At 39.6% G+C, this 14,897-nt stretch overlaps 1 protein-coding gene across 3 annotated transcripts in view; it reads left to right on the top strand.

Annotated features, from left to right (window-relative positions):
* The window catches only part of ZC3H18 (zinc finger CCCH-type containing 18), an 83,759-nt gene that overhangs the window by 67,869 nt on the left and 993 nt on the right, over nucleotides 1-14,897 (top strand). For all 3 annotated transcript variants that reach the window (XM_051974799.1, XM_051974801.1, XM_051974800.1), the window contains exons 14-17: nucleotides 2,675-2,835; nucleotides 4,053-4,252; nucleotides 6,663-6,759; nucleotides 13,249-13,345. In XM_051974799.1, coding sequence (XP_051830759.1) covers nucleotides 2,675-2,835; nucleotides 4,053-4,252; nucleotides 6,663-6,759; nucleotides 13,249-13,345 — 555 coding nt within the window. The remainder of the gene's footprint in view (nucleotides 1-2,674; nucleotides 2,836-4,052; nucleotides 4,253-6,662; nucleotides 6,760-13,248; nucleotides 13,346-14,897) is intronic.

Here is a 14,897-nt window from a genome sequence, read left to right as displayed (position 1 = left end):
TCCCTGAAACAATTGGATGAAATTGCCAGATCTAATCTCATACTCTCCAGTTTAGAGAGAATTTGAAGAATTGGTATCTTCTCTATATCCAGCAAAGGCCAGTAGAAAGATGGGTAGAGGCAGGCCATCTGAAACTACATTATTGAATTCCAGAAAGTTTCTTTATTCAAGTCTCTCCAGGTGGAAAGTTGATAGTTTGCAATGTGAGACCTTGAGAATTATTTAAGGAAGCTCTGCATTGAAAGGAGACACTTGACAGAGAAGAAAGATCTGCAAAATAAATTTTAATACCACTGTGGGGAAAAGATCAAACCACAATGAGTATGAGTGACTTGGCCATCAATAAAATTAAAATACTTCTCAGTGTACCAGGCAGTGGGGTGGTTTATGTTATCTTATCTAAACTTTTCTTTATTGGCCTAGGCACATAGCCTATTTCTTTTTTAAATATGATTCTTTCCCTTTCCCCACACTCATTTACTGACGGTCTTAGGAAATTCAGGTAGGTATTTTCTCTGGAAAGATATAAAACATGATATTTAATACCACCACTACCACTTTTAAAAACTTCTGTGTCTGTTGTTATAGTTTAATACTTCTTTAAAATACCCTTTTGTGCCCTTCAATTAAATGTCTATCAGGTTTGATTCTCAGCTTATGGAATTTTAGAGCCGAGAAGGACTTAAAACATTATTTAGTCTAACTCATTTCACAGATGAGGAAAGTGGGGACAGAGAGATAAGGAAATAACTTGATTTGTGAGACATTTTTGTATTAGAGACTTAATGACTACTCAAGGTAAACTTTCCTAGAGTTAATAGGAACTCAGTTCTGACTTCAAATTTAGTATATTAATGAAATATCCCTGATTTGGCTTTTCATTTTTCTGTAGGTTAGTCTTTCCCTGTTTTGTACATTTTGGTTTGCCAGAGGAGGATCTCTTATTCATGCATGTAATACATGCAAAGACACCAGATTTTGGTCATTTCTTTGTTGTTTGGACAGGCAGCCCTTTTAAGTCAAGTGACAGAAGATTGTGTTATTTCTGAATCCTACATTTCTGAGCCCATATATCCCTTAGAAAATAACAATGGGAATTAAGATTGTTGTTGAGTAGTCATTTGACTAGTGGGCACTTAATAAACACTTATAATTTTTAATAAGTAAATATTCATTAAGGCCAACTGTCCCAGGCACAGTGCTAAATCAAAAAAGTAAAGACCTTGCTCCCAAGGAGCTCACAATCTAATGAAGGAGACAACATGTAAACTGCTGTGTACAGACAAGATAAATTGGAAATCATCAACAAAGGGAGGCCACTGCATTAATAAAGAGAATTGGGAAAGACTTTCTTTCTATAGAAGGAGGCATGTGAGCTGGAATTTTAAGGAAGCCACGGGTAGTCAGGAAGAAGAGATGATGAGAAGAAAGACAGCAATTGAAAATGCCCAGCCTGGAGACAGAGGATTTTGTTCAAGGAATAGAAAGGAAGCTAGTGTCTCTGGCTCACAGAATATGTAGAGGCAGGTTAGAATATAATAATACTAGATGGGGAAGCGGGGAGACAAGTAATAGATTTTGAATGCTAAATGGAATTTTATATATTTGATGGTAGAGGTAACAAGGAGCCATTGAAGTTTATTGAATAAAGAAGTGACATAGTCAGACATGTACTTTAAGATCATTTTGATGAGTACAGAAAGGATTGAAGTGGGAAGAAACTTAAGCTAGAGAAAGCAATCATCAGGCTTTTGCAGTAGTGCAACATTTAGTGATGAGGGCCTGCTCCAAGATGGTGACAGTCTCCAAGGAGAAGAGATATTTCAAAGGTGAAATAGATAGGCTTTGGCAACAGATTGGATTGGGAGTGGGAGGTAGGTAGTGAGAGCCTTTGTCACTAGCAAGGCAATGGTACCCTCAGTCCTAACAGGGACAGTTAAGGTTTGGGTAGAAGCTAATGAATTTATGTTTAGACATGCTAAGCTTAAGATGCCTGTAGGTGATGAAACTGAAATGTCTCCTAGGTAGAGAGGGCGAATTTCAGATGTCTAATAGGGAAGTGTCAGCAGAAAAGTGAGAAACTAGTTAAGTGGACTAGAGGATCTTCAGAGAGAGGTGATAATTAAATCCATGGTAACTGATAAACTCACCAGCTGATAGACAAGAAAAAAAGACTCAGGACAGAGCCCCAGGAGACATCTGTGATTATAGGCCATGATCCAACCAAAAGAGACTGAAAAGTGGTTGGTCAAAGAGGTAGGAGAACCAGGAGAGACAGGTCCTGGAAACCTAGAGAGAAGAGAGTGATCAGTGATATCAGGTGGCAGAGAGGTCAAGAAGACCAGGGATTGGTGAAAGATCATTGATAGTTACTCTGAGGAGAACAAGGTCGGTGGAATGAAGAGGTCAGAGCCTGGCTTCAGGGAGTAAAGAAGGGAGGGAAGGCCTTTATAGGGCTTCAGCCACAGCAGGGAGGAGAAGTACAGCACAACAGCTAGCAGGGGCCAGTGCACCAAGCACCTGTGAGAAGGGGCAGACCTGGGCAGGTTGATCAGCAGTAGGGAAGCAGCCAGTCTCCACCTGTGCACTCTCTTCTTTCTCTTTCCCCCCCCCTGCTTCTCTCCTGCAATCCCATGTCCCTTTGGTGGTGCATGGATTTCTGTATCTGTTTTAGGTCCCTGAGTGTGAGCAGCGTCTCCTCCATCTCCAGTGCCACATCAAGTAGCAGTTCTGTTCGCAGTGCCGATTCAGAGGACATGTATGCTGATCTGGCCAGTCCTGTTTCCTCGGCCAGTTCCCGGTCTCCCACGCCTGCCCAGCCGAAGAAGGAGAAAGGTAATGCATGTGGTGCTATTGTGCTGATTCCTCTTCTGAGAAGATTGGACCTCCCCAGAGAATGTCCCTTTGCTATTTTTGAGGTATCCAGGAAATTGAATGTGACTCAGGCTCACTCATGGATACAGGGTCGCGGAAACTAAAGTTTCCTCTTAACTAAAGTTAAGTGGCTTTCCTTCTCAGTGGTAGAAAGGAAAGCCTTCAAGTTAAATTTTGAGATAAAAAGATGTATCACTTTTTTTCTTACCAGTTTTTCTTCCTTTAGCTCATTCTGGAATGAAAAACACTATAGAAAACTATAGCCTATTTTTTTGTTTGTTTTTTGTTTTGGTTTTGGTTTTTTGCTGAGGCAATTGGGGTTAAGTGACTTGCCCAGGGGTCACACTGCTAGGAGGTATTAAGTGTCTGAGGCCAAACTTGAACTCGGGTCCTCCTGATATCAGTGCTGCTGCTCTAACCACTGCACCACCTAGCTGCCCCAGCCTATTTTTGATAATTATAAATATGAACTTATATTTGGGGGCTGGAGCAGTGAGGAACAGACACATTCTCTTGGCCAGAATGGAATCTTCTTTCTGTAAACTCACAGTGCTTTATATGGATCTCACATAGACTTTCACACGCTGTGCAGTAGATATATTATCCTGTGATCTTTTTGTAACCTATATACTAGATAGTAAGCCTCTTGAGAACAGAGACCTGCCTCTTCTGGAATAATTCGCTGCACTGGCTGTAAGGAAGATGAATGTGTTTAGAAGATTTGTTTCAGGTTTTTTGGTTCAGACCTGTAATTTCAGAGATACAGGGAATACCTAATGAGGAAACTTTTGTTTCCATCTAACCTACTTTGCAGCTCATGGTCTCAAGAGAGTTCACCACCAGTGTGTGTCAAGAAGCTGCACTAAAGACTCTGCTCCTGTTGTGCTGAGTTGTCTCTCAGTTATAAGCACACGTTCTTTTTTGTAGTCTGCCTCCAATCCTACCTCTGCTAGAGTCCACCCATAGTAGACATTTCATGGTGAAGATATACTTACCACTTCCACTACCATATAGAAACCATTCAGCACATATAGAAAGGTTGCTGTTTTCATCTTAATATTATTAGTCTGCAACCACATATTATATATGTTTCCTGCCATTAACTACATTATCCCAAAAATAACCCAAAAGAAGAGATTACAGTAGGTGATTGACTCTGAGAAATTGTCATTTAACAGGAAAGTCAAAAAAAGAAGACAGTGTTAAAGAAGAGAAGCGGAAAAGGGAGGCTCCCACACAGCCTCCCAAATCCACAAAACCTGCAGCCAGTAGTAAATCATCCCAGCAGCCACCACCTCCCCAACAAGTGCTCCCGCCACAACCTCAGCAAGGAGGGTTCAGCGCTCACAAAGAGATCAAACTGACATTATTAAATAAGGTAAGCCCTTAGAGCAAGGATATTAACCCCTTTTGATGACCTGCTAATGGGAGGGAAAAGGAAGAAGGGGGAATATCAGTAACAAAAAAATTTCACTAATACGCCCAATAGTTAGAGCCATATTCCTACATGCTAGGAGAGAGAATGGAAACCTATCAAAGTAGCAAGAAATGGCTTCTAATCCCATGAATTTGGGGCTCTAGGATTCATGCAGATGATTGAGAGTTGATGGTTTTACTACTGCTACTTCCAAGACATACTGCAATTTTGTTTCTTGACAGTTTTAGAAATTAGAGAATGTGCCAAGAGGGTGACTTTTATCTTAGTAATGAGATTTGGAAATTCCCAGGGAGAAAAAGGTCTGTCCAGTGATTCCATAATTAGGTGTATTGACTGCAGGGGGAAACATGAAATATTGAGTGAATAAATAAATGTTCTATAAAAATAGGGCTATGAATTATCTTTGTAAATTGGACATATATCACCCTATTAATTATCAGAAAGCCTGAAACTCCCGAAAAGTCCCTAAAATGAAAAATAAAGAAATTTTTAACCTCTCTCAAGGATAGCATCTTGTAGGGAAGCCTGTGGATACCCTGGTACCCCTCCTGCCACTCCTGGGATCCACCATTCGTGTCTGATATCTACCTTTGAAAGACCTGGATCCAAGTTCCTCCTTTGACCTAGACTGGCTGAGTAACCTCTCAGACAATAGTAGTATGCAGATTACTTAGGACTAGAAATGATTTTGATGTTTTCATTTTGTAAAAGCAGAGCTGTGATATATGTGTACTGCTCTGGCAAACTCTACACTGAATCAGATGAAGCTGGTATTCTCCACTTCTACTTAGTTCTTTATACTGGGTCCTACATGTCATGCTATATACACATTTCATTGTTCTCTTCAGTGGTTTTTACTTCTATGATTTTAAAGAACAGAAATGTGAAAAAGTTGTAGCTTTTAATAAAAATAAATACTTCAATGACTATTAGAGATGGCATAATAGTTGTTGATTTAAAGAAGTCAGACCTTTCATTGATCTTCAAGCCCAAGATCAATCACCCTGAAGCTTTAAGCAAAATGAGGCTGAAAATGGAAAACACCAGCAAGAACTGAGACTGTTAGACTTAAAAGGCAAAGACCTTAGCAGGACCTGGCAAGTGGAAGTCTTATTACTGATTCCTCTGTTGACTAGTATAGGCTATCTGAACTTGGAGGAAAAATAGGAATAATAATTTAAAAATAAATAGCCACTCACTATTCCTGTGAAGAAACTTTTTGTCATGAGTAAAAACAACATAAAAGCTGGAGTACTCAATATTGAGAAAAGGTAGACTTTTCTGATGAAACTCACTTTTTCATTCAAGACTGTACCAAAACTATTTTCAGAAAAAATCCAGGCAGGTAAGATTGGGCCATTTTCAATAGATTATAAAACATCCACTCCAAAACATGTTTGGGGATTTTGTTCTTTTTTATCTCCAGTGGGCCTGGAAGGAGTGATGGATTCTAAAATGCAAAACTGTTCTAAATAATGATGGGATATATCAAACATAGTCTTGCACTGTGCTCCACCTCACAAAGGGTTAATACAAATATCCAAGAATAAGAGATAAACATCCTTCACTGTCCTAAAAATTCACCTTATTTAAACCCTATTGAAAACTTGTGGCTGAGAATCAAATCTAGACTTGGAAAAAACAAACTTCATCAAGTCTGTTTAATCTCCAATGTGACAAAAGTTTTGAGTTTGTTTTGGGGTGTTTGTTTTGTTTTGTTTTTTGATGAATTAAAGCACATACACCAAAGTCTTGTGAATTCAGTGCCATATCATTTAGGATAAGGAATTGCTGCAAAAGCAAGCCATAGTACATAATAAGACATTTTTAAAGATATAAAAATGTATAGGCTTTAATATATGTCAGGTTTAATTTGTACATCTTTGTATAAACTGTTAACACTTTAGCACTTGCTAAATCTGAATTGATAGAGCAAGTTCCCTATTTTGAGCTCTCCCATCATCAATGAAATCCCAGGTCCAATCCAAAACCAAATGCTCTAGTCCACACTTTGAAAGCCATTCATATCTTGTCATGCATCAGTAATTTATATACTATTTAGATTAAGTGAGTAACTTTGTGTTCCAGTTCCAAATACGCTCTTGAAATAGTGTTTTGTAATTCTTTCCTGGGTGTTTAAAGATAGGGGACAAAGACCCATAGAGGTCCAGTAATTGACTGAGTCCGTTGGAGATGACCAGTGCCTCTGTCGGCAATATTGCTCTGAATGTAGGCAGTTCCATTATTAAATACTGCTGGGATTCTTGTTTCTTTCTTTTTTTTTTTTTTTAATTGAGTCTTACCCAGAGTTTCTCTGCAGTCTTTGGCTTTATTTTCTTTTTCATTTTAGGCAGCTGATAAAGGAAGCAGGAAAAGATATGAACCATCAGACAAGGACAGACAAACTTCTCCCCCAGCAAAACGAGCTAACCTATCTCCTGAAAGAGGTAAGAATCACCACATTGTCATCTGAATAGTGAAGAGAGAATTTATTTTATGGGTCCAACTGTCTAGTGCCAAGACTAGACACAACTTTGAGTTTTTTACTCTCACTGCAAAAATGTAAGAGCCAGACTTAATAAACCTCAAAAATGGTGCTGCCTCCTGGTCCTGCAGGCAAGTTACTTATGAAGATAACAACTAGAATAGCTCCTCCATTAAATTACACATATCACCTTCCATTCCCTCTCTTGCCCTCAAGCTTTTGCCTGTATTCAGAGATGAATGAACATTTATTTGTGTGTACCCTGTGCTCGGCCCATGGGGATACAGATTAAAAAGTAAGACAATCCTGTCCTCAGGAAGCGCTGTGCCTGCTAATATTCTGTGAAAGGCAGCTAGGGTATAGAGTCAGGTAGACTCCTCTTCCTGGGTTCAAATCTGCTCTGAAATTCTTCCTACCTGTATAATCCTCAGTTTCCTCATCTGTAAAATGAATTGGAGAAGGAAATGGCAAATCTCTCCAGTATCATTGCCAAGAAAACTCCAAATGGAGTCATACAGAAATCACAACTGAAATAGGACTGAATAACAAAATTCCCTGTGATCAAGAACCCCAGGCTACCTTGAAAAAAACCTCCTCTCTTTCTTCTCAGGTTCATCTGCCTCAAATGAATTCTGGACCTTCTGTCTTTACCCCTTCTGTCATTCACAAACTTCATCTCATCTTAGTCTCCTTTCAAACTTTTATTATTCTCAAGCAAATCTGGCCCCTACAAGACACTCACTCCTACCCTTACTTAACTCCTCGGCTACCGTCAGTCCTAAGTGCAACCTCTTTCTGGGCCCTAGCACCCTACCCCAGCAGGAGAAAGAGACCCATTTTTGCCTTTCGTTGCCTTTTCTAAGCCTTCAGCTGCTGTCAGTGACTTCCTTTTACTCCCTCTGGGTGTGTTATCCTGTCTGGATACATGGGACATGGGCTGGAAGGCTGAATCTAGCATCAGACCTAGTCTCAGCACTCTGACCTGGTACAAATGACTTAGCCTCTCGTTTGGTCTTTTGTTTGTAAAGTTTTGTTTTTGTTTTTGCTGAGGCAATTGGGATTAAGTGACTTACCCAAGATCACACAGTTCGACAGTATTAAGTGTCTGAGGCCAGATTTGAACTCAAGTCTTCCTGACTTCAGGGCTGGTGCTCTATCCACTGCACCACTTAGCTGCCGCCCTCTGTTTGTCTTAGCATTGCGCCTGGGACACAAAAGTATTCATGAATGCTTACCCCTTTTCCTCTTTCCCCCTCCTCAAATCATTTGCCAATTGCCACTCACACCTTACCAAATTTCAGCCATTACCTCCACATTTCTTTGTCTCCTCAGTCTTAACCTATGTACTACCAAGCACCACTGGAAAGTCACACAGTCTTGCCAACTGAGTCTACTACAGATTTGTTACATGATCTCAGACAGGCCCTCACTGCTGTAATATTTTTTTCTCCTTTGGCTGATATCACTGTCTTATACTCCCCATAATGGTTCTTGCAAATCTCATCTTCTCTCCTTAAGGTACCCCTTTCTTCCTCTTCTGCAGAGAACTTCACCTGCTTTTCTGGGAAAATTGAGAGTGTTCATTGTGAGATTCCTCTTCTCGTCTCATACCTAAAAGTTCCTTTTGCTATTGTTCTCAGAGATAGCTTTGAGAAGGAAGATGTATTTCTTGTGTTCTCTAAGAGTTCATTGCTTTGACCATATTAGCCCTTGATCTGAGATAGATTCATGGGGAAAAAATGAGATTGCCATGAGAGAATGTATCAAGATAGAGAACCTAAGAGTAGAGTCTAGGCTTTTTTGGTAGGTGGCAGGAATGAATGATCCATTGAATTAAACTGAGAAATATTCAGGCAGGTGGAAAAAGTAGCAACAATATCACAGACTTAAGAGTTTCCAGGAAAAAAAATGTTGGGAATTTCAGAGAGCTTACATAAGATACAGACTAAGAGGTATTGGCAACTAAAAGATCATTGAAAATTTTGGGGAGAGTAGTTTAGATGAATGTTGGTATCAGATGCTAGATAGATAGAAGCTAGAATTAAAAGTGAGCAGGAAAGAAAATTTAGCACAAATAACTTTTCCTGAAAGTTTGACTATAAAAATAAGGTCATAGATTTATAGCAAAAAGAGACCTTAGAATTCATCTAGTTCAGTTCCCTTACTTGGAGAAAATTAAACTGAAACCTAGATATGGAAAGTGATAAAAAGGGGTTTGTCTGAAACCAAATCTAATATTCTTTCCACTGTCCTGCCCTGTGGGTTCGACTAATGACTTGAGGTGGCATGGGCAAGTGATGGGTTTTTGTGTGAAAGAAGGCTATGTTTGTAGGAAATAGAATGGAGAGATTGAACATGAATGAGGAAAGGCAATCAGAAGGATGAGTTGTCGGAGAAGACAATGCTAGATAGGATCGAGAACACAAGTAAAGGGATAAGCTTTAACGTCTTCCTCAGAGAGCTGAGCAAAAGAAGGTGATAGATTTTTAGAATGGGGCGATAGAGTAAACTCCCTACAGAGATCCCAGAAACCTCTGCTCAGAAGAAAGAAATAATAATAATGAAGTAGTAGCTTAGGGAGATTGACAAAATTAAGCAATGTAGATACAAAGACAAAAGTGAAAGTCCCTCCTTTCAAGGAGCTTGTATCCTAATGAGAAAGACAATATTTTATGTGTGTATGTATATTGCAGTCATCTTGATCTATGTCTTGCCAGTGGACCCAGGCAGCTCTGGAGGGGAGTGAGGCCAGTGACTTCACACAGTCCTGTCTCATTTCATTTGCAAATTAAAACATCACCGTTCTGAAGTAAATTAGTCCTTTTTAAGAATGAAGACCAACAACAACAGTATATAGAATATATATAAAACTATAACAAGGTAGTTTTGGAAAGGGGGGCACCAGCAGCAGAGGTATCAAGAGAGACCTCCTTCAGAAAGCTTCCATTTAAGCTGCATCATGAAGGAAAACAGGAACTCTTAAGAAGTAGAGATGGGGAGTAACTTCCAGTCATGGAGGGTAGCCAGTACAAAAGCATATAAATGGGAAGTGAAGCAGACTAGGCCAAAGTCTCTGTAATGGGAGGTAATCTGTATAATAACTGGAGAGCTAGAAAGCCACATAGTGATCAGCCTTAATTGCTTTTGTAAAAAATTGTGCTTTATCCTAGAGGTAATTGGAACTCATTGAAGTTTATTGAGTTTTAAGGTTTTGTGCTTTATCCTAGATTGGAACTCATTGAAGTTTATTGAGTTTTAAGGTTTTTTAGAAAAATCACTTTGGAAGCTGAATAGAAATGTGAAAAAAGTGGAAATAATTCAGTAAAGCACTGATTCAAAGATGTGGTATAGTTCTTAGTCTTTCAATACTTAACATATATTGAAAAGATTAGAAGAGGTGTGGATTTTGAGGAAAAGGTAAATGAATTCCATTTTAGACATAGTGAATTTGAGCTACCTGCAGCATATTCAGTTCAAAATTTCAGGGAGGCAGTTGGTGATATAGGACTGGAGCCCAGGAGAGAAGATAGGCCTGAATAAATAAATCTGAGAACCATCTGCATAGATAATTGAACCCCATGGGAGATGGTGATAGTGAGAATATAGAAAGAAAAGAGAAGAGGATTCAGGAATGGCCATGAAAGACAGAATTAATGGACATGTCATGGATTATATGATCCCTCAAAGCATGCTGAGAAGTACCAGGTAGGAGAACCAAGAAATAGTATCAATAACCCAGAGACAAGAGAGTATCTAGGAGACCTGGCTTTCTAACATTCTTATTTACCCTACTGATGACTTCCCACTGCACATTCTCTGATCTAATCATACCAGCCTACTTACTGTTTCTTGCACATACATGTTACTTCATTTCCCATTTATATCAGCACTGTCACAGGCTGTAGAAAGATCAGGTTTGAGAACATACCATCAGATTTGTCAGTTAAGAGCTCATTGGTAATTTTGGAGCTAGCAATTTCATTTAAGTAATGAAGTCAAAATGAAGAGTTTTGGAGTGAGAAAAGAGAAGATAGAAATATCAAGAGTAGACGATTTATTCAGGAAGTTTGAAAAGGGAAGAAAGCCCTGAGAAAAGATTTTAAGAATGGGGAATACTTGGTGTGTTTTTAGATAACAGGAAAGGAAGCTAGAGAGAGAGAGATCGAAAATATTATAGTGGGGAAAGTTTTTTTGAGGAGACAGTAAGAAATAGGATCTTGTGGCTCTCTGGGTTTGTTGGCCTTTGTAAGGAGAAGGAACACATATGCCCTTTCTCTTTAATCAAAGATTGAATGAAATGGTGGAGCATAATGTCGTTGCAAGGTAAGATGAAAGAAAAAGAAGCTTTAAAAAAAAAATCTCAGTCAAGGATGAGATGAGTGCCTTTGTCAAGAGGAAGGAATAAAGGTGCTCAGGAAGAGTTTAAGGAAAGGAAAGAAAGGAAGTTTGGAACAGTCACTGTGATGAATGGGAAAGAGAATTAAGGAAATGGAAGAATTGCTTTTTAATGCAATGAGAACCCAATTAAGATTAGAGACATATTTGTAGTGGTAATTGATGTCTTGTTTTTCCCTCACCTGTACCCCCAAGGTTGTGGTTTAACAAGACATGAACAGTAGAATTGGGAAAAGAGTAAGAAATTCAAGAGGACAGCTGAACTAATTTATTAAAATTGAGATTGTGAAAGAAGGAACACAAGACCAGAACAAAAATGACATAAAAAAAGAAGGGATGATAAGAAATAAAATTAGAATGAGGCAGCAGAGATTGAGGTTATGCCTGCACAGAGTATTTTCAATTCCAGAGTTTAAAGGGAGAATACTTATGGATGATGGGGAAATCCAGATTTTGACTATCCCTATGTATGGCTGAGGTAGAAGGCTGTTGTAGGCCATGGGAGTTGAGAGAGTTGATGTCTATTCAAATCCTCTAATCCACCTTTAGCAACTAAAAGAAACATTTAAATATGACAAATAAACAGAATGTGTATTTTGAAATCTCTCAAATATTAGTAATGGAGATTAGGATGAAAAGGAAAATTCTGAAATAGGGACTGAAGGCCTGGAGACAGATCAGCAGCCACAATAGTAAAAGGATCTGTGGACAGAGTGGACTTCAAAGGGAAGAGGAGGAAGATAACAGTGCAAAAGGAGGAAACTCTGCAAGTATCTGTGACTTTGGCTGTTGCTGCTCCTCATAAGGAAATATTAGAGAGCTTAGCTAATACTAGAGAAGATGGGCTGGGATGCAGTGTCTACTGGGGCATTGGAAGAGTGCAGAAGAAAGAGGTTTGACATGAAGGGAAACATAATTCATGATATGCTTCCCCCTTCCAACTGTGTCTGCTGGAAATTCTATGACATTTTGCAGGACTTGAAAAGAAACGTCCTCCCTTGGTCCTAGGTTGGTTTAGAAATTAAGTGAGGAGCCATTTTTCTTAAGGAAATTAAGTGATCTGGGCTATAATTAAGACTTTTCCTTAAAAGTAAGCTAAACCTCACCTGTTAATGATGTAATCTCAAATTGTCATATTCTTTAAGATCATCTTCAATAAATGCAAATTAAAACAACTTTGAGGTACCACTTCACACCTCTCATATTGACTGATATGACAGAAAAAGAAAATGATAAATCTTGGAGAAGATATGCATTGTCGGTGGAGGGAGTTGTGAACATTCAACCATTCTAGAGAGCAATCTGAAACTGCCCAAGCAGTTGTACTATAAAATTCTGCATACTCTGATCCAGCAATGTCACTACTATTCCTCTATTCAGAAGAGATCATAAAAAGGGGAAAGGACTCACATGAACAAAAATATTTCTAGCAGATCTTTTTCTGGTAGCAAAGAATTGGAGATTGAGGGATTGCCCATCAAGTGGAGAATGGCTAAACAAGTTGTAATACACATATAAATGTGCTGGAATACTATTATTGCGTACGCAATAATAAGCAGATAGATTTCAAAAAACCCAGTGACATGAGCAGTATGTTGTACACAATAACAGTAACATTGTGTAATGATCAGCTATGATATATTTTGGTCTTCTCAGCAATACAATTATCCAAGGCAGTTCCACAAGACTTAAGAAGAAAAATGGCATCCATATTCACAGAAAGACTCGGTGGACTCTATGTGCAGATCACTTTCATGGCTTTTCCCTTTTATTCTGATTCTTCTTTTTCACCGTGACTAATGTGGAAATATGTTTGACATGATTGTACGTGTGTGACATATCAGATTGCTTGCTCTTTTAAGGAGGGAAAGAGAAGAATTTGGAACTCAAAATGATAACAAAAATGGATGTTGCAAACCATCTTTACATGTAATTGGAAAAAAATTAAATTTAAAAAAGGTTACCTTTAATATATATAATGTGACTATTGGAGATTGAGGGAATCTTGGCAAGTCATGAAATGGAAAAAGTAACTGTTTTTCACCTTGTATTCCAGGTTCTCGTGATAGGAAGCCAGGTGGGAGAATCTCTTCTCCTAAACAGGAACGCCAGAGAGGACAGAACCCCAAACCACCTCTGACTCAACCAGATAGGTGAGTCCCCTCTTCTGTCTTCCTTGGCAGATAGATACATACAGTGACTCCATTACTGTAAGAGAAGAGAACTTTCCTGATTGTGAGTTCATAAAAGAACAAAGGAGGCTTGGCTAAACAGAAAAGACTCCTGGCTAGAGAATGCCTCGGTCTTCAGGGATGTTAGTCACTAGCATAGGTGACCACCTCTTTATGCTTTAGCAGATCCCCCCCAACAGTCTCCAGCCATGAAGCTCAATGGCCTGTGACCAATATGGAGATAAACATCTCTGATCCTAGCTTTCATCCTCAGTCATCAATCAGTCCCAAAAGCCTTGCCAACCTAAGCTTGTGCTCCCTAGCATAGAAGCAACAAAGAAATCTATTAAAAAGCTAAGGGAGTATGAATAATATCCATTTATACTGTAAAATCCTTGTTTTAATTAAGTTTAACTTTTTGTTCAAATAATTCCTAAGTCCTGTTAACAAATAGACTGACTTGAGTTTTGCCTCCTCTGCTAAAAAAGTTGCTGGTAAGCAGCAAATAACTAAAGGCTTGGTGGCATTTGGTCAATGAAAATTTATTGAGTGCCTACCATGTACCAAACATTGTGCACAAGCACTGAGAGAAACAAGACAAAAATGGAACAGCAAAAGGGAACCTCAAGAAGTGATAAGAGCTGGAGCATCATGTATCCTCATTTGTAAAATGGAGCTTTGAATGAGTCAATTAAATGTTGATCTTTTCATGATGCTTCCATTTTAAAGGACAATTAGGGTCCGCTGATCCCTTCCAGAAAGTAGGTCTTCACTGGCTCTCTGAGGTTCTAGTACTTTTGCTACAAGTGTCACTTGCCCAAAAATTTCTTTATCAAACTCATTCTAGAGTCCTGAGGGGAACTGCATGGAAGGAAAGACCTAGAGAGATGAGGCAGAGGCACAAAGGGCCACAGACCTCGGCCCTACATGGGCCTATTCTCCTACATGGGTGGTCTTCCTTATTTCTTCTAGTCCCCATCCCAGGGAGAAGCGGAACTCTGCCGCTTCCTGAATGGGGGAGGGGAGCTGGGCATGTTCCCAACTTAGTTTTCACAGGAAGTGATGCCATTTAATATTTTAGAATCTGATCTTCGGGGCAGAAAATAACACAGGGAGAGTTTGGATTAGACTTCAGCAGAGACTGCAGACTGATGGAATGGTGCAGCCACCAGCAGGGCCTTTGAGTGCTTTGGGCCTGGCTAAAGTCGCACCAGGAGGTCCCTCCTCTCCTAGTCTTGCCAGGCCAGGCGCTGCCTAAAGGAAGCGGTTGGGGAGAAGTCGGGGGCCCCCCGAGCCTGGTACCAGAAGTCGGGGGCCCCCCGAGCCTGGTACCAGAAGTCGGTTTCTCAACATGAGATTGTAGCAAGAGCCCTGAGAGAAGTGGGAATGCTGCACTGATGCCTCAGAGACACCCTGGACCCTTCATTTTCTCAGACATCACTTCATGCATTTCCCCAAAACAGCTCCCTGCAAAGGAGGAGCTCAGTCCTGAAGCCACTGGGCTCTTGCCTTCTGGGCCGGGAGGCTCCCTTTA

The sequence above is a fragment of the Antechinus flavipes genome, chromosome 2, assembly GCF_016432865.1.
Source record: "Antechinus flavipes isolate AdamAnt ecotype Samford, QLD, Australia chromosome 2, AdamAnt_v2, whole genome shotgun sequence".
Lineage (NCBI taxonomy): Eukaryota > Metazoa > Chordata > Mammalia > Dasyuromorphia > Dasyuridae > Antechinus > Antechinus flavipes.
Note: the sequence above shows the minus strand (reverse complement) of the source record. Positions and strands in the feature narration are given on the sequence as shown.